Raw genomic sequence first — 22,363 nt, forward strand, 5'->3', positions numbered from 1 at the left:
CTTTTTCAAGTTAGGATTGTTGGAATCGATTCCAGAAATATTGTTTCCTCGTGATTCTCGCTCAATTGTATTAAATTACCAGGATAGACAGATCGGTCTTTTGTTAGCAGGATCTTCAGGGAGTGGTGACAAACAACTTCTCAAGAAGTTTATGGATGAAATTGGCGCAGGTTCAGTTGATGAAAATAACTTACAGGTATTCACAATTGAGTTATCAAATATCCCAGGAGCCCATGTCATCTCTTCACAAGAATATCTAAAAGGTGCTTGCTATGGTCCAGAAGGTTCTAACCATAGAGTTAGGGAATCAAGTGTTGGAGAGAGATGGCCATTAAATATAATGAGCATTACAGCCTTAGAAGAAGATGAATCTCGTCAACAAATTGAAAGCTTTCTAACAAGAACAAGAGTTGCAATTTTTGTTTATGACGTGGCAAACATTGAATCTTTCAAAGCTTTAGAAGAAGGTACTGGTAATCATGATTTTTTGATATTTAGAAAAGCTATAGAAAATGGATGTAAGGTAATTTTGTTTGGAAGTCTATATAGAGTAATACACGAATCAGCAAAAATAGAGGTTGATATTGAACAAGTAAGAAAGATCTCCAGCGATTTAGATATAATATCAATAGAGTCAGATTCAATTTCGTCTTTAATTTCATCAATTGTGGGGATTATTAATACCAGAAATCATTTGGATATAAAAATTACACAACAAACTGAAGGAATCCCATTTGGAGCTGAAAATAACACCCTCAGAGATGAAATGGTTGATAAAGATAAACTGGCTTTAACACTAGAAAGAAATACAATGCAACAAAAACATTTAAATAATTTTCTCTTTTCCAAATTTAATGATGGAATTAGAGCATTTGGTCTTAGAATTCCAAAATTCCCGGTACCTAAAATAACATTAGATAGAAATGAATTTCTAATTCCAACATTAGACTTGGAAGAAGCAGCTAACATTACTCAAGTTGAAAAACAGGGAGGAATTGGACCAGTTATTAATATTAAAGATGATCAGAATAGTTCAGTTACTCATATTGTATTTTGTAGAGATATACCAACTGAGCCACATACAATGCTTTTGGTTGCAAGAAAGAATGGGGTAATTCACGCATATTATTGCTACAAGACTCGTTTAGAAGACAATATTGCTGATGAAAATTCATCTTTGGAGTGGTCCGGAAGAGTAGAAGAGGCATATTCAAGAAAAGCGCATAATAGAGCAATCACCTCTTTAGCTCTTTCTCCAGATGAATCTGAATTCTTATCTACATCCATTGATATGACAGTAAGGAGATTCCTAACAGCTACTGGTCATGCTATTAGCTTATTTTCAGACAACTCTCCAGTACTTGTTGGCTCCTACTTACCATTTCTACCATCTCTATTTATTGTTTCATCTTCTAAGCCACTGCTAAGAATTGTGAATGTAGATGTTGGAGTTGCTCAAAAGATTAAAACTGATTCAACTATCAGAGCTTTATGTTTTGATAGTACTGGAATTTACTGCTTTGCTGCATGCAAAGAAGGAAGGATTTATGTTCTTGTAAACATAGCAGCAAAGTCTTCATCAAGAACTTCAACAGAAACCGATTTCAGATTTACTGATAAGAGGGGAATGCAGGTTTGTAGCAGAGCTATAACAAATATGCTTTATGTCCATGGATCATCTGACTATTCTAATATCAGAAAAACGCATGCAAATAGTGCTATCGGCGCGGGATTTGGCGGGCTCTCTTCATTATTACCGGTATTAGTGGTAAATGCAGCAGATTCAACAATAACTATAATAGATATTCGGTTGCAAGCTCCAACTGGTCAGATAGATATTTCGAATGTTCCTCATGTAGTTTTACAGGTGAGGTTCAGGATTCCGAATCCTCATTCATTGATGCCTTTGAGGTCATGTTTTTCATCTAGGAATGGTCTATGGGTAGCATCTGCAGCAGAGGATTGCTCTGTAAGGGTTTTCCAGTTAAATAATGATTCATGCGAAAAAGAGAATTTAGCTTTAGTTGGCCACTCCGCTCCGGTAATAAGTACTGCAGTGAATGCATCATCAACACTGTTAGCAAGTGGGGATGCGGATGGAATTGTCATAATTTGGAGAAGGTTTTCTTCAAGATCATAAGAATGTGGACTTTAGAACAGGTACTTATTTCAATAAAAATATAGAAGATTTTGGGGGGGGAGGAGAGAGAGAAAATAGGGAGGAAGAGGATGAATTAGAAATTAGTTATAATAAGGCTTTCTACTCCTAATAAAACTTAAAATTTTGTTTGCAACGGCTTTAGCTAAATAGTTTGCCTATCTTATGTATTATTAATGATGCATAATGAGTTACCTTTCTTACTATATTTATAGGTATCGCCATATTTATTGTTATTAAGATAATTTTTGATTGGTAATTTAGCTTAGTTAGTTCTGCGATAAAGATAGATATACCCTTTTTCCTTATGGGGAAAATCATCCTCTTTACTTAAATAAACTTTTGTATCATTAAATCTTACCCATAGAGAGGAAGGACAGGACGATTCTGTTGGCTGGCTAGATGGATTAATAGAGGAATCAATCTTTCTTTTATTATAACATATGTAATGTCCGCTATGAACACTTTTTCCTAGATGGCAAATAACTCCAATTAATTCATATTTTCCTGGTCCATCATCAAGTTCTATGAGTTTTGAAGAAAGATCTGGCCCAACTGATACTTGTTGTAATTGTGTGTCTTCAAAACTTTCAATAATTGAAGGATCATCAAAAATCATTTGGATAGCTCTCTCTAAGTTTTGATTTGAAATTTTGAATGCCTTCTCTGCAATATCTCTTGAACAACAACATATTGAAATAATATTCTTGATAGCTTCTAGATCCTGATGAGATGCTGAATTATTGGTTTTGGAAGTATTTGAGGAAGATGAGGAAGAAGATGATGATGAATCGGATGAAGTCAAATCCATGGAATTGATTGAGTCAATATTTGTCAGTATCCAATTAATACATATATCTATATCTGTTGAGAAGGTATTCTTAACAGCCAGTTCAGCATGTGATTTGGTGAATCCCAAATCCAAAACAGAATTCACCAGAGATTCTGGAACCTGGACTTCTTCTTTTAAAGATTTATTAACTTCATCTACTCCTTCAGGGAAAGGCTTTTCACCAGGTTTTAGCTCTTCAGAATCTCTTAAAGATTCTAAATCTAAGAAATTTGGGACTTTAACACTTAAGTTAATTTTCTTAGGTCTCCAATCTTCTGATAAATAGAATCTTTGCATATGTATAATGAGGTATTTTGACATGGATTTAATAAAATTCGATTTTCCAGCTTTACCCAATTGATTTGTACAAGGAGAGAGAAAATTTTCTACTATCTCTTCTTGCCTCCAATTGGAAAGTAAGAGGGAAATATCACTAAAACATTCGTGATCATCACTCATATCTTGTTCTTCTTTAACATTATTAGATTTAGGAGTAGCTAAATCTTCACCATCCTCACCAAAGGCATGTTTTGGCTTTTTGATTTGCCTAGTGTCTGAACTATAAGTAATTAAATCCTTAGGTATTGGTAGTGATAATACATTATTTAACTGAGAAGTAAGCTTAACAGATCCTGTTTGTTTACATTCAAGTCTTTCTCCAATGAAGAAACTGAAAAGATTAATAAATTGTTGAATTAACTTCTGAATTTCCTGTGAAGAATGATTATAATACTTTTTAAGATCATCAGATAGCTTTTCTTGAAGGAAAGTAAAATATTCAAGAGTATCTTGCTGATGGGATGAAGAAAACTCAGGATTACCTTTAGAAATAGTTCTTTTCAGTATTGAAGGAAGAATATGCACTAAACAAGGATTGACTTCACTTTCTGTTAAAGATTCAATGATATTTTCATTAATACCTTTCTCTTTAAGCTCGGAAATAGCTTTTTGAATATCTTCAGAACGAGATGAAATCTTATAATTACGATCATTAATTACATCATTTGTAAGTAAAGCCTTAATTACTTTAGAAAACTGAATTACAATGCTTTCTCTTGGCCTTGTTTTTTGAATAAAATATTTTGAGTAAATTTCCAGTAAATCTTGAAAATGGATTGAAAAAAGCTCTCCTACTTCTGGAATAGATGCAAGAAGTTGCAAAACTACGTTAACATAACAAGAGTTACCAGAGTTCTCAAGTCCTACAAGAGTTGTTAGTAAATCACCTTTTTTAAATAGTTTATTCATTGGTAAAAAACTACCACATTCTTCAGATTCTGTTCCACTTGTCAAATCTAACTTGTTATTCTGCTCAATTTGCATTTCTGTTAAACTTTTTTCAGTCTTTTCAAGTTGCCCAACATTTATTCCAAATACTGAAAGATGTTTTACTAGATGAGGATCCAGAACCAAATCATCCTCCTGTGGATCGTAGGAAAATACATCCGCATTTCCAAACTGAGTTATTGTTCCCAACTTAACTGCCAAAGGTCTTTCTGTATGTTGTTGATAATGGAGTAGAGCCGCTCCTTCATCCTTTCCATCAAAGCAACCACCTCCAACTCCATATAACCTTCTTCCACATCCAATAAATCCATCTGATAAATTTAACCATAAATTTGTACTTGCTCCACAAGTCTCACATGTCCAACCTTTAGGAGAAATTTGCTTAGGGGAAGATACCTGAAAAAGATTCTCAGCATGCCTTGAAACTTTTCTTTCTTCAGCCCAGGCAACTAAAGAGTCCGTATCTTTGCTTAATTCCATGTTCTGGTCGTATTGGATTATATAATTAAGCTTTTCAGAAAGTTCTTTATGAACCCGGCTATCCGTCAATTCCATCACTTCCATATCTGGAAAAGATACCAAACCGTATTGGAATAAGTCCTCAAAAAATGACTTCTCTGGAAAGTATCCTTCCTCTTTGCCTATTGACAAATTTGTGGGATTATCAATATTTTCTGAGTGATATTTCCTAGTGCCTTTAATACTCAAGTAAAGCCTACAGCCACTCTGATTATGGTCCCATTCAAGAAAATCCCTACTATATGCTTCAAAGTTCTTCAAATTAACGTAAAGCCCCCCTTCAGAGAAAGAATCCTTAAATGACAATTGACATTGTGCTTTGTAAACCGGATCCTTTCTTTCTATCTTGCTTACAATAAGCTTCAAATACTCCTCAAAAAGTTCATTCATTCTTTTTTCCCCCTAAAAAAGACTCTTAGGACAAAGAAAAAAAAATTAATAAATTAAAAAATTCACCCAAATTTAATTAAGTGATTTAAATATCTGCAAGTGTGGGGTTCTTTTCTGTACACCGGCGCATGCAATGCATGTAATTGACACGTAATTCAAAATCTGACAAAAAAATTACACGTAATTGCCAAATTATGAATTATAAATTTAAATTTTAAAAAAATTTATTATTAATTTAATTATCCTTTGAGTAAATATTTTCCAGTATCTTTCTATTCGTAATTTGTCTAAAACATTTAACTCCTCTCCCCCCTCTCGATCAATTTCAGCTCTGAGAAATTGAATACTAATATTAGCATTACAAAGCTACTAATGCTATTTTTATTTAAATGCCTCTTGCAAAAAAAAAAAAGAATTGGTATTCAAATAGTGAAAAGTATACCAACAACAAAAACAATAGTCACTGTAGGATATGTGACTGTTAAGCTTTATATTTAATCCCTTAATGTAGTCCTTCCTTACAGTACTTATATATATTCACATATACTTTTTACTGCGTTCTCTTACTGAGAAAACTTCTCCCTTTCTTTTCTTTATTACCCTATTTAATTCTATTACTCCTAATTCAATCACACAATTTGTAACCATATAGGCGCCAGAGACAAAACAGCGTGCGGCGCCACTGCTGTAGGGTGGGGTTACATGCTGAATGTGAGGATCAAAAAAAGTCGCAATAGAGAAGAAAAGAAAAAGAAACTAAAGGAAGCGGTTCTAATGCAGGATAATTTTGGAATATTCTGAATTTAATATTCCGGACTACAAATTCTCCGCATAAAGTTCAGGTGGAAGAGCACAAACAAACTAGCGAGTTACAAAGCTTATGAAATTAATAATATTAGTATAGCAGGTAAATATAAATAGTTAGCCAATACTCACTCTGATGAATTCTGGAGGTTTGCCGGCAAGCTATTCAGCTAGAAAACGCAAAAATGGTGCGTGTTTTCTGCTATTCATTATGACTATGATTGCTTTGCTGTATGCTTGTTATTTTGTGATTCTATTACAGCCATTGTTTGAGATTTACTATATAGGAGCATCAGTATCAGCAGCATTCCATCTTTTTTTTGCTTTGTTTTTGATATCTTTCTACCAATGTACAAATACAGAGCCAGGAAGAGTTCCAGCAAAATGGGGATTTAGAGTTGGAGATGAATCCAAAAGAAGAAGATATTGCAAAGTCTGTCAGGTTTGGAAACCTGATAGAACCCATCATTGTTCAGAATGTGGAAAATGTGTTTTGAATATGGATCACCATTGTCCATGGATTAATAATTGTGTTGGATTCTATAATCGGAAGTTCTTTATTCAACTTTTAATATATGCTCAACTTTCTCTTTTGTTTTTATTTGTTCAAGGTACAATGTTTCTAGTTGAGCAATATATTACTTTATGGCCATATAATCATGGTACTGATCCAACTCCGCTTGGAAGATCTATTGAAGCCATAAAGCTTACATCTATTATTGTTATGTTAGTTTTTGTTACACCACTATTACTTGCATTATTCCCCTTCTCAAGACTACATATTGGCTTTATTGTTCGAAATTTAACCACCATTGAAAGCTTAAGCCCTCAAAGTCCTGAATATGGGAGATATGATCTAGGGCCTGAGAGAAATATACAACAAGCATTTGGGCATAATCCTATGCAATGGTTTTGTCCATTCAACACTAAGTCATCAAGGCCTGTTGGAGATGGTGTAAGGTGGCCAGTTAGGTGCCCTGAAGTAGATGATCTTGAAATGGGACAAATTCCAATTTATAGCCATCAAAATATTAATGATAGAAATACTTATCATGGCCACCAGAATCTTTCTCCCTATAATAATAGTGGAGTATATCATCAACTATAGCTAATTGGGAACTACTAACTTGTCAATTCTAAACGAAACATATTAGAATCAATCTTTGTAGGGCCTCTAACTTATATATATATTTACTCTAAATGATACATACCTCTTTATTTTCTACTCTCTACTATACTATATATAAATTTATTTTCCATAGTCGTCTTAATTCTTATCTATATTTAGGCTTTAATCCATCTTGAAAAGTAACCAATATTTTTATATTGTAAGAGACTGAGCACATTTAGCTAATCCATTTGAGAGATGGAGTAAAATCTCATTATTCTCTTCCAATCTAGTAGTTAAGTTCAAAATAGAATTTAAGTCTTTAGAATCGGTTATCTCCTCAGTGTAATCAATATTACTAGGATTCTGGGCTACAATTGATTTACTTTTCAAGATCATTTGACAGATAGAGCTTGGATCATCAGAGAATACCACTCTTTCAATTCCTGTATCTGAATTTGATAGATGGCTGCTTATCATCTTAATTTTGCCTCCCACAAATCCAAGTTTCTTAATGGTTTCTGCCTCAACCAGTATATCTTCAGATTTCTCAGCATATTGTCTTTCGTGAAATGTTGCAATAGATAGGAGTAATAATGCAGTTAATAGTGATCCAAAGATCGTGTAAGCTCCCAAGAAGTGCCTATCTTTAATCATTTGAGACTTATTTACTATTTTTAAATTTCTCAGAATTCCCTGAACTCTTTTAATTATTTTTCTCTTGTATTTATCCGTATATATCCTGTAAATATATATATTGAACTTGAGTATCTTTTTAGCAGTAGCTTGAATATACAAATCAGGAATATTCAATATTCTAATCTTCTGAAGAACTCTTGTCCAGCTTACTTTACTTTTGGAATTTATCTTAATCCTCTCACCTTCTGCACCATCTGACTTTATTGGAGTAGAATAATTTTGTGGAACTTCCACCATTTTTTCAGTACCAGCAAGATTCAATATTTTTGGTTTCTCTTCAGTGGAAGAGGAGTTGATTTCTTTCTTTTCTCTAATCCCAGATATATTTTCAGTCGTAATTTCTGTAATATTAAACGCTACCGTTGTAGTAGAAGTAGTAGCAGTATTGTTTAAGTTACTGGTTATGTTGGCAATGGATGTCTGTAGATCCGCAATTAATGGTTTTTTTGAACTAGAATCGCCTTTATATTCTAATTGGGTACACATATTATTCACTTGATTGGTAAATTCCTGCCAAATAGAATAAAAAGAGCACTTTTTCTTTTCTGCTTCTATCTTCTTTAAATGCTCCAAGCTCTGCTTAGACTCCTTTCTTTGTTCTTTATCATCTTCTTCTGTGCGACCTCTCGTGGCATTCAAATCATCAAACTCTGAATTTGCTAGGCAAGTCTGGTTAGAATAAGGATCTAAAACTCTTAGGGACTCAAAAATATTTGTATTTACATTCAAACATCGGTACCTGTCTTTGAAACGTGCTTCAGAATCTTCTATTTCTTTTGAATGCAATTTCAAATCTTTGTATTGCTTATGCTTTCTGTGTTTAGTCGTCTTGGGATGATCTCCTCTACTAGATCCTAGACGAGCAGATTTAGGAGATTCCAGGCCCTCCCCTTTATTTGATTCTCTAGAAACCTTTTTTAGAGCAGAATCCTCCGTCCTGCTTGATTTTCTTTTGCTTTTATCTCTACTTGAAGACACTGCTTTCTTTAGTGACTTTTGCTTGATATTAGTGTTTGGTCCCTGGCTAGTCGCTTCTGTTGTGATATTCTTTTCAGAACCTACGTATCCCTCTCCTAAGGCTGTTGCTTCACTGGGAGCGTCAGCAACCTTCCCAGAACTCTCAGCTCCTATATTTAAAGTTTCATTGCTATTTTTTGTATAAAAATCTGTTTCAGCCTTCATAATCGGAACTACTGAAGAAACAGAACCGGTAATATCAGCACTAGCCGAATTATTAGCGTTAGCTGAGTCATTTGCACTGACTGAAACATATGGAGTATTTTGGGTTTGGTCCCCCTCCTTAGATTCCTGTCCAGGAGTTTGAATTGTTTTAATATGCTTCTTCATATGAACATTTTCCGTCTTTATCTTAGCTTTGTCAGATAAGGTATCTGAGTCCTCAATAGCTCCGCTTTCTGGGTTTTTCTTCTCTTCACTATTATTACTACTTGCGGTTGTTTCGCCATCCTCGCTTTCTCCTTCGCTTTTTCTTTTCGATCTCCCCAAAGAACTAACCCCAGACGCTTTGGATTTCTCCTGAGACTTCTTCTCACCCATTACTTTAGCTTCACCTTTTGGATGAACAGCTTCCCGAGCCACATGGTGGTGCTCCTTCCCCTCAATCCCAACTTCTGCATCTCTTTTTGCCTCAGTTTCCTTTTTGGTTTCTTTTCCTGTCCTCTTTTTAACTTTTATATCAGCCTTTCCTTTACTCACTCCTTCTGTACTACGTACTATCTCTTGCTTGTCTTCGGTCTGACCTTCCCGAGTAGTATCTAAACCTACTGCTACTTTGTTCAATTTATCAGCAGCATTGCCAATAATCCCCTCTTCCATCTCATTTTTCTCAAATTCACTATCAAAGCTTAAAAAACTCTCTACATCCCCAATTTCCCCATCCTGCTCCGCATCCATATATATTCCCCCGTCTTCTTCACTATAGATGCTTTCCACTTCATCTCCAACCTCCCCTCTAGTAGTCCCTTCTCCAAAAACTTTTTTAGAACTACCGACCTCACCCAGACCAGACAAACTCCTATGCTCGGATTTCTGTAAAATGTATTCATCAGAATTGTCCACATGCGCATCAATGCCGGTATGATGTTCATTTGAAGGAACTATTCCAAAGGGGGAGTCCAACTCATGTTCTGAATTTGAGTTTGTCAAGTTATCAAAGACGTATTGGCTTCCAGCCTCATGCTCATCATCCTCGAAGGAAAAAACATGAATATTCTCTGACTAATTATTCATGAGATAATTAATTAAGAAAAAGTTATGAAATAAAAGTTAATAAAGAATAATTATTACTCCAATTTCACACCAGATCTTTCCCAACCTCCATTAATGGAAGAGGGAAACAAATGTGAATGGTAAAAACTAAACTTACTCTGACTCGCCCTCCCATTAATGCCAATGCTACTAATAGGTAAACCACCAAACCCTTGAGAGTCACTCCTCTTGGAACCAAAACAGACCCATACGTCTTTAAACCAAAAGTTTCCATGTAAATTTACTCAAATCTCTTCTCTCCCTTTCCTACCACCTTTATTTTTATTTCCACTTTTTATTTATTATTATCTTTATTACCCTTCCACTAAATTATTTGTGAGGAATTTGCGCGCCAAAACAATTGCATGACTAATTTCCTGTTAACTATCTGCAGAAACAAAAAAATTCTTTGGGATGGAAAAATAAATCTAATTTATTTTATTGAAAATTTCATTATTTATTCCTTTTCTTTTCTTATTTCTTTCAGATTCACCCATTTTCATTACTATTCCCCTCATCTCTTTAACTTCATCATCAATCATATCAAAGATTCAGATCTCTTTTGAAATTACAAAATACTTAGCTTATTCTAAACTAAAAGTGATTATATTCTATGTGGATAATAATTCAAATTCATTGCATGCAAACTTTCTGCATGCAATCTTTCTACCGGTATTAAAAAAAGTTTTGCCAGAAATTTTATTAAATTCCTTCAAACATAATTCCTCTGGCGTTTTCTAATATATTGCTGTCTATTCGTAATCTGCCTATAAAGTACTGAAATATTTGATTGGTCAGCTACCTCTGGATATATTTGAATTGCATGGTCAATTACTGACTTTGGAGGAAGGCCTTTTCTTATTAGCTCATCAATGAGCGGTAAAGTGTGTTGAGGGAGTCCTAAAAGATAATCACTTAAATCCACATTAAATTAAAAAAAGAAAGGATTTAGGAAAAATCCTCTCTTCAACAATTAACTTACCTGGCCTCTTGTACTTTTGTTTCTCCTCTGTATGGTAACCTCTGTGTTGAACGTAACAAGTTTCGTGAGATATTAAGTAAATTCTCATCTCATACTGACAATCCACATGTTGTACACATCTATAAATAATTGATTCCAAATGAGAAAAAAGCTCCTTATACTGAATGATTTTCATAGTCTTTAACTTACCTGTAAACGAAGCTCACAGCTCTTGGATCTCTATATACATGTCTCATTCTATATTGACTTGTCTGTACAAAGTGCTCAGCTTCATCCACAGTAGTTCTAGGTATTATAGTCTTCCAAGCTTCTATTTCGCCTATTTAAAACAATAAAAAGTCAGATCTTTTGTTAATTGTTTAGAAATATTTAACTTACCTGGTCTTCTCCTCCTTCCTCGCCTCCTTAACTTGAGCTTTTCCTCTTCAGTTAAGTAGTTATCCGAGTTCATAAAAAATTCCCCCTCCATTTGGCCTCCCATTGAATAGTTCTCGTCTTCAATTACTCCCATTTCATAGCTTTGGTCCGCCATTTTCGGCTTCTGAGATCCTAAATCTTCTGTATTGCAAAACTTGTCTTGCTGAAAATCATGGCTCATTAATCCAAGATTCTCATTGTTTACGCTATCATTAATATGGCTAACACATCCGCCATCACTTGTATTTATTGAAAAGTTTGAAGAAATTGTTGAAGTTGTTGAATTGTTACTCCACCTTCTTCCTTTACTCGAATCCAACTCAACAATCTGGTGATCTGTAAACTTGACATCAGATTCCACTAAACTATCGTCGAAAATACCCATTCTAATCCTTTCTTCCGGCTCTATTCGAACTCTCTTTTGTGTGTTTTCCATTGAGAATGAATGATCAAATCCCATCAGCTTTGGGCCTGATTGAATTGAATTTGGAGAGAAGGAAATTGGGCTAACTGATGATGAGGATGCAGATGTAGTTGGAGTCATCAAACTCTGAGATAAGTTTATAGGAGGTATAGCTCGTGGCGGTAGTGATATTGGTGGAAGCCCTGAATTCAATGTTAATGATGGTGATGAAGACGATGACGATGAGGATGAAGCTAACGAAGAAGAGGATGATGATGAAGAGGATGACAAAGAAGATGATATTTGAGCTGATGGCGTAGCTCCCAAGGCTTTGCTAGAGGAAGATACCCCCAATAACAGTCCATGATTACTGGAAATACCCAAATTGTTTGAAGTTGCTGATATCCTGTAACAGTTACTCTGATCTTCTACAAGATCTTCATTTGGTGGCTCCAGTTGATGGGAATGAGAGTTCCCCGTGTAACTGCAGCTTATGTTCTCAAACTCCTTCTCCCCTTGATTTCTCACCTCTCCTACTTGTACTCCCAAACCTATCTCTATTCCTCCTCCCACTCCTCCTAAACCCACCCCTAAAACTCCTCCAACCTCCCCCCCAAGAGATCCCACTCCAATACCAACGCTATCAATTCTGTGGTCAATGTTGTGGCAAATGCTATCATTGTTGTGACTAATAGTAACACCGACATTACTTTGACCTCTGATGCTGTTCACGGAGGAAACATTCAAATTATTAGAGCCTGAGCCACCTTCAACATTTTCACCCAGTAAACCCTTCATCAAGTAATTATGGAAGCTATCATCAAGATCAGTACAATCATAAAAATTATTTCCCAAAGGATCTTCCATATTAACTTGATTTGGATCACTATAATCCACAAAATGTGAATCTTTAATATTCTCCAGGAAACCATCCCCACTAATCCAATCAATCCCTTCCGAATGATCCATTATTAACTCCCTAGAGTAGGATTGGTTCCAAAGTGTTGAACTCTGAGACATCCTTAATTCTATTTTAACTCACGAAAAATTGTGTGAGCAAAGCTGTTTCTTACTCAAGATGCTCATAAATACTACAGATTAATGATGATATGCAGCTAATCATTGCTTTCATTTCTCGAAAAACTAATTTTAGAACATCACCGCATGCATGCATGCATGCAATCTCGGGGGCGCGACAAACTATTATCGTGAAATAATACATGCAAAGGCGCCAACCCCACAGTCAAATAACAGAAAAGAACAAATTAACTTCATCTAAGTGAAAATGAAGACTAAAAAGTAACAGCTATCCTTTAACAGAGCGATACATCTTAGTTTGGGGATCCCAAGTAACATGACCACCCTTGACAAGATTCCTCCAACGATCTTTGAGCCCCACTTCATCACGGTTGGTCAATTTGGAGGTAGCTAGGATGATTCTCCATTTTCCTAATCCAAACTTATTAACACCATCAATAAGCAAGCTTGTCTCCTCATCACTCCAACGACGGTATTGTCTTGAAACTCCAGTATTGGGACTTGATGAAGCTCTTTTATTGGGGACTCTTTTTGGAACAGATTGCTGCTCATCGTTTCTTCTCTTTTCAGAAACTATTGGCTTTGGGGTAAAGTCTTCAGATGAGTCTGAGCTCTCAGAAATTCCCCTTACGGAAATCTTCCTCCCAGTCTTGCCTTTATCATTTGAATACAAATTCAACCTCTTTGACCTTTCAGACTCTAATAGGTCATCGTCCTTAAAAATGCTTTTCCTCTTCAAGCTACTCTTCTCTAAAAGAACTCTACTTCTCTCATTACTAGAACTATTCAAACTATTTTTTGATGTACCACCAGCTAAATATTGTCTGATTGCCTCACTCTCATCCAAAACAGTATTCTGTTCCTCTAAACTTTTGTTGTCTAATTCCTCAAAGGAGCTAGCGCTGCTTTGAGAATCTGAAGTATCACTAGAGCTTTCCCCATCTATCTTTTTTCTGTGGCCCATATTTCTTATATACTTAAGGTCTGCTAAGTTATTTCTTAAACAGTAGTTCAAAACTAATTGCGTCGTCTTGACGACCTTTTCACTGTACCTCGCCTTGGGTCTCAACAAATCTGGAAACTCTCTGCAAACTGACACAGCTCGCTCAAACCCAGTTGCCTCAAAAATTGAATTAAATGGCTCCTTGGGATCGACGTCAGGGGGAATTGTTTTTTTTTTATCCTCCATAGATGACGTGTTTGGGCGGGCTGAGCTGGGCAGTGGTGCATGTAAATTTGTACATGAAAGTGCGTCATTTATTGCAATAATAAACTCAGAAAGATTGTCAAGTAGCTCATCAAGGGAATGCTTTAAAACAACATCAGTAAGACATTTCATGAAGGTTTCGCTCTCTGAGGTATATTTTTCTAAACAATTAGCAACTGAAAGCAAGTTGTTGATATTTTTCTCCTTCATATTTCTCCAAATCCCACAAACAGAGTCAAAAAAAGCAATAATATCCGAGTACATAATTTGTGAGCACTCTGTATATTTGGAAAAGAAGGGTGAAAGCTTTTCAATTAGAATGTTGAAGCTTAGAAGAGAAATAGGACCGTTAGGATTATACAAAAAGTTTGTGAGAATATGGTGAGTTAGCCAATGAAAAATCAACTTTGAGCTGAAAACCTTGCTAAACTCTATTAAATCATCTGAAAACGTAATATTAAAAAACTCATCGTCTTCTTCGAGTTCTAATGACAGCTTTCCTACATCCTCCTCTTTATTATGGAACAACTTGTAGATCCACTTCATCTGGTTCAGAATAAAATCTCCATCAAAGTATTTTCCCGATATTAAGGGGATCTCAAGCCCATGTGAGGACATATTTTGTTCAAAATCAAAAGGTTTTTTGGAACTCAAAGCTGCAATATAATAAGCATTAGTCTTTAAATTGTTTACTAACTCGTGAACAGGATGAATTAACAACTTAAACAACATATTTCTTATCTTTCCTTGAAAAGAAAGCTTATTAGCAAATTCACAATTCTGTGATCCCGTCCATACATGGACTGCATAAATTGAAAGTGGAGACATTGATCTTTCATTTAAAAAATCACAATTTCGAGTCAGAAAATTAAGAGACCATTCCAGTGATGCCTCCCCAACTAAATTCCCTCTTTGTACGAGCTCTGCCTCAATCCTCGTATCATCATTGATGGAATCACTTTTTACAGGACCACTTGAAATGGAGCTCTTAGCATTTGCCGAGCTCATTCCTTACAAGCATACATCAATTAAAAAGTCAGATCGGGCGAGTTTTCCTCTATTTTTGGTCTATATTAATCTCAAAACCCTACAAAAATCGCCTCTCTGTTTCTCCTTAGTTTGATAACAAATAAATTTGGCATTTGGATTTTTTTTTCCCAAAAATGTTCCCGCCATACTGGAAATTCACAATATCATTTTCCCAATCAAATGGGGGGATCCCAATTTTTATTTTTCTCATCATTTTTTGATGATTACTATTGTGAGGTTGTAAATTGGTTATGCTCTAGTTTTGTATACTTTTTGGATTTGAATTATATTTGAATTTTAAGATTGGGATTTGATCCTTTTAGAAGTAAATGTAAATTGGGAGGGGTAAAAAAGAGGCCTTTAGTCAAAAAGACCCCTATGCCAGTTTTTCTTAGATATAACAGAGTTACTGCAAATGAGAAGATTATTCTTCCAGTTTGTTATCTTCTTCTGTGTGGTAGCTGTTAGTTTGTTTGGTGTGAGTAATAGTCAGCCAATTTCAGACAAACAACATTATAAGCTATTTGAGATTGATCATGAAGGTAATATTAAGATACCTATTGAATCCATTGAAAAAATTAGAAAAATTGAATCTCCAGTTTCATTTGTTTTATCATTAGGTCTGGCTAGATCTGGAAAAACAACTTTGGTTAGCTTGATTTCAGGAGAGTCACCATCCTTTGAAGATGTAAATGAGAAGGAATCTGATGGAGTTAGATGGGTCCAAACTAATGGAGATGGATCCATATTTGCTAATTCTCCAAAAAATAATGATTATATTCTTTTGGATACTGAGTCTTTAGTAATTGGGAGGGGGATCAACTCGTCAATTAAATTAGCAATACTGGCTCTTATTCTTTCAGATCATGTCTTAGTTAATTCAATTAATGAGATAGATATCCTGCTTATTGACTTCACAAGGCTTTTAATCAGCAAAGCAGTGATGTTTTCTAGCTTATTTGTAAGAAAACTCAATGAGTCGAGTATCCCGAATAAAAAGAGCTTAAAGAAAAACCTCATTTTTTTGGTTGAGAATCTTCATAAAACAAATATTTCTTGGATTCTGCACAGGAATCTTGATTTAAAGGATGAACAAGAACCAGCAAAGTTTTCTAGAAAGTATAAAGACTTGCTCAAGTCTAAATTAGAAAAGTATATTTGGCCAGAAACATCCCAAAGTAAGATATTTAAAAACCTTGATTCATTTATTGAAAGATTCAATTTTTATAAAATTCCATACTTCGGAACTGAAAAAAAATATAATGGGTACCGGTACCACAATAAAATTGATGATCTTGATCTTGATCAAGATCAAGATCATCAATTTGGGAAAGGAAACAATAGATCCATATTTTTAGATATCTTTAAGCCTAGCTCAGGTGAGGAACATAGATTAACTGGAGCAGAAATTGCAGATTTACTGGAACTATTTTCTGAACATTCGTATATTTTCAATTCATTTAAATCTTTGAACTTTGGGATTACAAAAGGCGATCTCAAAACAAGTAACTTGGTTGAGAACACATTACTTATTTTTGGTACTAGGTTAGAAAACCAACTTTTGAATGAGAATATATATCCTTTACTGGAGATAGAGGCTGATGCAATATATAACAAAACTTTGAAAGATATCGAATCATATTGGTCATCCATTTCGGAGTTTGACTATTTTGACTTTAGTAGCTTGCTAAAGAGTGTCCAACCTCACTTTGAGAAGCAGTATAAGTCTATTTTAAGTAAAAATTGTGAACGAATAAGATCTCACTGTAGTGATGTAATTGATATCCATATTTCTCATGCAACCCACCAGATTGACCAGTTCCATGAGAAGATTCCAATTCCGCAATCTATGCTGATAGAATTTACCAATAACTTGGTAGCTAGTACGCTGAATGATATAGAAATGGCCTTAAATAAATCTTTTGGAAGTTTTGAGTCTGATATAAGTTCCTATAGAAATAGTCCTTGTTGTAATATTGATGGGTCATTAACCCAAGAAAAGATTGAATCAGCTCTTTCAAAACTTAAAAAGAGGAACCAGGAAGAGATTGAGAAGATTTTACTGGATGACTTCGAACAAGCTTTGAATGTGATTAGATCTCTAGAAGAAGTGGACGATTCTTATTATAAAGTTAGCAAGGAAGACTTTGAAAAGAAGTTGGAGAAAATGAAGAATTCGTCCAAACTTGTCTTTAATACCCATATTACCATAATTAATGAGACTGATCTTCATTCAAAATACTGGAAGAGGCTTAACTCAGAACTGGATGAATTTATTGAAAGAAAAATGGTAGACTGGAAGAAAGTTTGTAGAAAGTACTCATACAACTTTGCTAAATCCATTGCAATTAGAAAAAACATCTCAATAAGAAATAAATTGACCCTTCCCATAGTTGATTCTGTCATTTTAGAATCTTTCGAAGATTTAAAGGATAACGTCATTAAAGAGATGAATGGTATATACTGCTCAAATGAGGAATCCTGGAAAGATGCCTTAATGGAGCTTATGAACGTAATAGAGGATGATAAAGAGCAGTTGATGAAGGAGAATTTAATAGCTCTTAAGAACTTACTCCATAGACCTCTCAAATACGCTCTCAAAAATGCAATAGAAATTGCCAAACAACATTATAATTGGATGAACTTTGTAAGAGAAGCCACAATTTTAGCTCAAAACTCTCTTGAAGACTCTGATAATTGGGGCTCCATTAATTTAGACAGCAAAACTAAAGATAGAGTCGTTGAGCTTTGGATAGAAATGGACCTTTCTGGGATTCGAAAAGGATTCGTAAGGAACCAGATTTTCATGATTGTGCGATATTTACTTTATTCACTTATATTCACAATAATTACTTTTATTACCCTCTTTAAAAATAACTCCAAGCTAGTATTAGGAGTAGTATTTCTATCATTTATTGCTTCAGTACTGCTATTTTCTTCAATCGAGCTTGGAGTTGCTGGCGAAACCATCTCACATCACCTGTCAGACCTTTTTGTATACTTTGGCATTTCAAGATTCACTCTTTATTACATTAAACACAATATTGCGCTTATATTTGCTATTTTAGTCGGGCTAACATGTGCAATAGTCTATATTAGTCTAAACTTTAAAAGTGGTAACCCCGACTCGAATTCCGTGTTAAAACCCAATTCATTTCAAGAGAAACGGGGGCCAGAGATTTCACCTAGGCAAAAAGTCACCAACTCAAACTCCCCCGCTGCATCACCTTCTCTGAGAGAGAAACTTAAGAACCAAAATAAATCCTCAAATGCAGTAAGGACATTTATTTTTTAGATTAGAAAAAAACTCAATTATTAAATAACTATCCAACTAATTATATATATATTACTAATTCGCCTTTTAATTCATGTGCTATCCACATTGAAAATCTATTTCGCAAATCAAATACCGGTGTTTGCAAGCAAACACGCATGCATGCAATTGACACGTGGTAGGCGGCAACCCCACATTGTCATTCTTGTATGGGTTTAGTCTTTGACTTGGATTCCAATAGTCTTTCAGCGTAGTTTCCATGTTTTTCGTTTTTAGAATTTTGTTTAAATGCATAAGAAACTGAGATTTGTTGGTTGCAGAAGAACTGGCCATTTAGAGCTTGAATGGCGGAATCAGACTCCTGAAATGACGAAAAGTTTATAAAAGCGCTATTTTTAGGGCTTTGACTGCTTTGATCATTGCCTACAATCTTTAGTGACAAGATCTTGCCAAAATTAGAAAACAGATAAAAGAGGAATTTTTCATCTATTTCCGGAGATAAGTTTCCAACATATAAATTTGCCCCAATATCCAGCGGCTTCCTGTCGTTTGAAGCTTTGCAGCACCTGATTTGTTTAGTAAATAGCTTTATTGAGTTCATTACCTTTTGTGCATACTCAACATCAGAAACAAATTCAAACTCAATAAAACCGAACCCTGAATGATGTCCTGTTACTTTATCTCTTGGAATATGAACTGATTTTACAGGCCCACACTGTGAAAATAGCTCCGCTAGCATTTCTTCATCTACTTTGTTTTCTAAATTCCCACAATACAGTGTGGCTTCCTGGTTTCTTTCATAAATTGGCTGTATTTCAGGAATTCTATTCGAAATACTCATTTTCTTTAATTAAAATATATTTATAAATATATATATATATATATTAATTCAAAAATATCCTTGATTAAATATTTTGCTTATATAGGAAAGAATCTAAACTCTCTCTTTATTTTGTATCTTCTCTTTCGTAATAATATTGTATGACCTTTTCGTATTAATTGCAATTTTCTGCTTTATATTACTTTTCTTAGTGAGCTTCTCTACTCATTGCCTTTCTTATACTGTATAAGCCTAGTAGTGTGGTCATTCGAGACAATTTTACAAGAAGATGGCTTTGGGAGGAAAAAATATGCCAACAGATCTGGTATATATTATACTAGTCCAAATTTCGATGGTCTTATATACCCGAAGTTAGTTAATTTTATTAAAAAAAACCGCCTTTACAACTTTTCCTAATTACATTTAAAAAAGTTCTGGCAAAGAGAAAAAATGAAGAAAGCGCACTCGGAGGGACTCGAACCCTCAACCTCAGCCTTAGGAGGGCTACGCGCTATCCATTGCGCCACGAGTGCTAACTGGCGTTCGGCTTCACTAAAAGAGTAAAGCTATATATTGGCTCAAGAACCAAAATAACTCAACTTCTCCTTTTTGATTTTCAAATTAATAAAGAAAAAAGTGCAACCTGGATCAACTCACTCTGATATGAAAGCCTCTATGGCTGAAACTTCCATATAAGTATTAAAATCCAAGAATATTAATTAAGAATCTCATTACTACCCCACATATCAAAAGATATTTAAAAAGGAGTGGTGTGGAAAATGTAAATGGCGCCGAAACATGTAAAATACAAAATTCATTATATAAAGATAAATATTAATAAAGAACTTGAGTTTGTAGAATAAAGCAGTACCTATCTAGACCTGACATCGTCTATTATTACGTTTTAGAATGTTCTTAGCGTTAATTCTTTCCTTCTCTTCTTGTCGAATATAATTCCATTCCTGAATAGTAATTTGATCTTCAGCAACAAGTTGTTTAAGGAGGTAGCAGAAGACTCCTCCAATAGTTTTTCTCCTTGACATGTCCGCTGTCAAGAGCCCGCCAGAATTCTCAACCTTCATGGTGTTTTCGTAAAGTTGTAGGCTTCTTTGTGGCCCAATAGTCTTAATCACTCTAGCAATGAATTCTTTTTTTGGTTCTTGTAATCCAGTAACTATAGTATTTAATACTATAGATTCCATTGTATCTAATTCAAATCCTCTAATAACAGAGATTTCAGATGACTTTTCGCCAGAAATTGACTCCAAATAAGAAACCATTTCAGGATGTTCTCTAGTTAATGCAAGGCTTAAAGGAGACATATCCCAGATATCCCTAGCTCGGACTTCAGATCCATTTTCTATAAGTATCTTCGTAATTTCAAGATTACCAGACAAGGATGCTATATGGAGAGGAGTCCTCCCGTATTTATCCTTTGCATTTACATCAGCTCCTTTCTCAATTACCCATTTGGCGTAATCTAAATTTGGTCTGAAGCTTGCATAATGTAAAGGAGTCTTATTATCTTCATCTACATCATTAATATCAGCCCCATACTTTAAAAGTATCTCCGTGATCATACGATTACCTCTAATTGCAGCAAAATGAATAGCTTTACTAGAAATTGGTCCCCCCCTACATGGTGCACATGTATGTGGGAGTCCCGAACTTAAATCTGCTCCAGAAGAAAGTAATAATTCCACAACTTCTGGGAATTTCTTTGAAACTCCAATATGGAGAGCTGTCCAATTTTTGTGATCTCTACGATTTATATCGCAATTGTACTTGAGAAGCAGCTTCATTGTTGGAAGCCATCCACAAGCTGATGCATAATGTAATGCAGTACGTCCAACCTTATCGGTATGTAAGGCGTTAGCTCCATTATCTAAACATGATTTAATAATGTCAGTCTTTCCAAGAAATGAAGCTTTTAGTAATATTCCATTGAAATCAAAAGTGTTTTCAAGTGACATAGAAAATCCCCCAACATTATTACTTGTTGTATTCATACATTCTTGTTTAATATTCACATACTGAGAATTATTTTCGTTCTCAAACCCAAATCTAAAGGACTCTCTATCTCCTTGAAGAGGATTTACATCCATATATGTGCCATCAGTTTTAACTGTTTCACTACCATTGCTAATACAAGTACTTTGTAACTGTTCCTCAAAAGTTGGAAATAACAGATCTGAATCGTCAGTGTTTAAACATTGGTGAATGAATTCATAAATCTCATGATTTAATTCATCAAACTCTCCATCTATACTCCCCATATATTCTCCACTTTTAATTCCCAATTTCTCTTTTGGGCTCTCGATCTTAATGGAATCTCTAGTCCCTCTATACTTGGCTATTTCCATCATTTTTGTTCTAACTTTCGGATTTAACTCAATAAATACTTACACACTTGTTATCCAAACATCCAACTCTTACACCCAGTCACTGCACTTCTTGCAATCCCATATAAATCAAACAACCTCCTTTTGTTTTAATTTTCTATGCTTCATGTCCAAACTAGCTACGGGTTTTCCCGCCTAAACTATTTATTATTAAAATGATAAATAAAAGTGGGGTAAAAATTAGAAGATTAGCAAAAATATCATTGTGAATAATAGAATGGGCGAAGTGGTTTGCATTAATAGTTAGATTCTAGAGCTTTTTTTGCAACAAGAAAAAGCTTATGAGTATATTTTCCTCCTCATATTTGGTTATTTTGTAGTAAAGAAGGCAACTTTAGCCCAATAATATTCACCCAGTTTAGTTAGATAAAGTACATTGGAACGAAAATAGGAGAAACCATTGAAACCTAGTACATACTACTGTTTGTACTTAATTTAACTACGATTTAAGCTTAGATCCGAATGGATGAATAGAAACTAGGGAATTAAATCCAAAGTAGTGATGAGTGAAAAAAGCGTACAGATTTCTGTACAAGTGATGGAAGTAGGTAAAATACAAGAGGAATGAAAGGGTAAGAAAAATCTAAGATGTGGACCTTCCAAATTCAAAGAGGATGTTCTAACCTCGTAGAAGATAATAATGATGTTTATTTTCATAGATACTAAAAAACTTGATAAAAAAAACTCCTTTGTATCCAATTCCAAACAATTTTACTTGATGTTTCC

At 34.7% G+C, this 22,363-nt stretch overlaps 9 protein-coding genes and 1 non-coding gene across 10 annotated transcripts; 3 read left to right on the plus strand and 7 right to left on the minus strand.

Annotated features, from left to right (window-relative positions):
* The first annotated feature begins 151 nt into the window (after positions 1–151).
* Chro.60522 (hypothetical protein) lies at positions 152–2,140 on the plus strand. Its single annotated transcript, XM_662754.1, has 1 exon — positions 152–2,140. The coding sequence occupies one exon, from the start codon at positions 152–154 to the stop codon at positions 2,138–2,140; it is 1,989 nt and encodes a 662-aa protein (XP_667846.1).
* A 283-nt stretch (positions 2,141–2,423) lies between these two features.
* Chro.60521 (ubiquitin-specific protease) lies at positions 2,424–5,186 on the minus strand. The annotated part of the gene is made up of 1 exon (XM_662755.1): positions 2,424–5,186. One exon carries the CDS (start codon positions 5,184–5,186, stop codon positions 2,424–2,426), a length of 2,763 nt encoding a protein of 920 aa, XP_667847.1.
* Positions 5,187–6,126: 940 nt separating this feature from the next.
* Positions 6,127–7,098, plus strand: Chro.60520 (DHHC zinc finger multi-pass transmembrane protein). The annotated part of the gene is made up of 1 exon (XM_662756.1): positions 6,127–7,098. One exon carries the CDS (start codon positions 6,127–6,129, stop codon positions 7,096–7,098), a length of 972 nt encoding a protein of 323 aa, XP_667848.1.
* A 213-nt stretch (positions 7,099–7,311) lies between these two features.
* On the minus strand, positions 7,312–9,711 carry Chro.60519 (transmembrane protein). The annotated part of the gene is made up of 1 exon (XM_662757.1): positions 7,312–9,711. The coding sequence occupies one exon, from the start codon at positions 9,709–9,711 to the stop codon at positions 7,312–7,314; it is 2,400 nt and encodes a 799-aa protein (XP_667849.1).
* A 1,655-nt stretch (positions 9,712–11,366) lies between these two features.
* Chro.60518 (hypothetical protein) lies at positions 11,367–12,887 on the minus strand. The annotated part of the gene is made up of 1 exon (XM_662758.1): positions 11,367–12,887. One exon carries the CDS (start codon positions 12,885–12,887, stop codon positions 11,367–11,369), a length of 1,521 nt encoding a protein of 506 aa, XP_667850.1.
* Positions 12,888–13,173: 286 nt separating this feature from the next.
* Positions 13,174–15,120, minus strand: Chro.60517 (telomeric DNA binding protein). Its single annotated transcript, XM_662759.1, has 1 exon — positions 13,174–15,120. The coding sequence occupies one exon, from the start codon at positions 15,118–15,120 to the stop codon at positions 13,174–13,176; it is 1,947 nt and encodes a 648-aa protein (XP_667851.1).
* Positions 15,121–15,556: 436 nt separating this feature from the next.
* Positions 15,557–18,436, plus strand: Chro.60516 (multi-pass transmembrane protein). The annotated part of the gene is made up of 1 exon (XM_662760.1): positions 15,557–18,436. One exon carries the CDS (start codon positions 15,557–15,559, stop codon positions 18,434–18,436), a length of 2,880 nt encoding a protein of 959 aa, XP_667852.1.
* A 178-nt stretch (positions 18,437–18,614) lies between these two features.
* Positions 18,615–19,256, minus strand: Chro.60515 (splicing factor). The annotated part of the gene is made up of 1 exon (XM_662761.1): positions 18,615–19,256. One exon carries the CDS (start codon positions 19,254–19,256, stop codon positions 18,615–18,617), a length of 642 nt encoding a protein of 213 aa, XP_667853.1.
* Positions 19,257–19,695: 439 nt separating this feature from the next.
* Positions 19,696–19,768, minus strand: trnR. The gene has a single exon. It is a non-coding gene; the product is annotated as a tRNA-Arg (tRNA).
* Positions 19,769–20,110: 342 nt separating this feature from the next.
* Positions 20,111–21,601, minus strand: Chro.60514 (ankyrin-repeat protein). The annotated part of the gene is made up of 1 exon (XM_662762.1): positions 20,111–21,601. The coding sequence occupies one exon, from the start codon at positions 21,599–21,601 to the stop codon at positions 20,111–20,113; it is 1,491 nt and encodes a 496-aa protein (XP_667854.1).
* Between the last annotated feature and the right edge of the window lie 762 nt (positions 21,602–22,363).

Source organism: Cryptosporidium hominis, assembly GCF_000006425.1.
Source record: "Cryptosporidium hominis TU502 chromosome 6 CHRO016167, whole genome shotgun sequence".
In the NCBI taxonomy this organism is placed as follows: domain Eukaryota; phylum Apicomplexa; class Conoidasida; order Eucoccidiorida; family Cryptosporidiidae; genus Cryptosporidium; species Cryptosporidium hominis.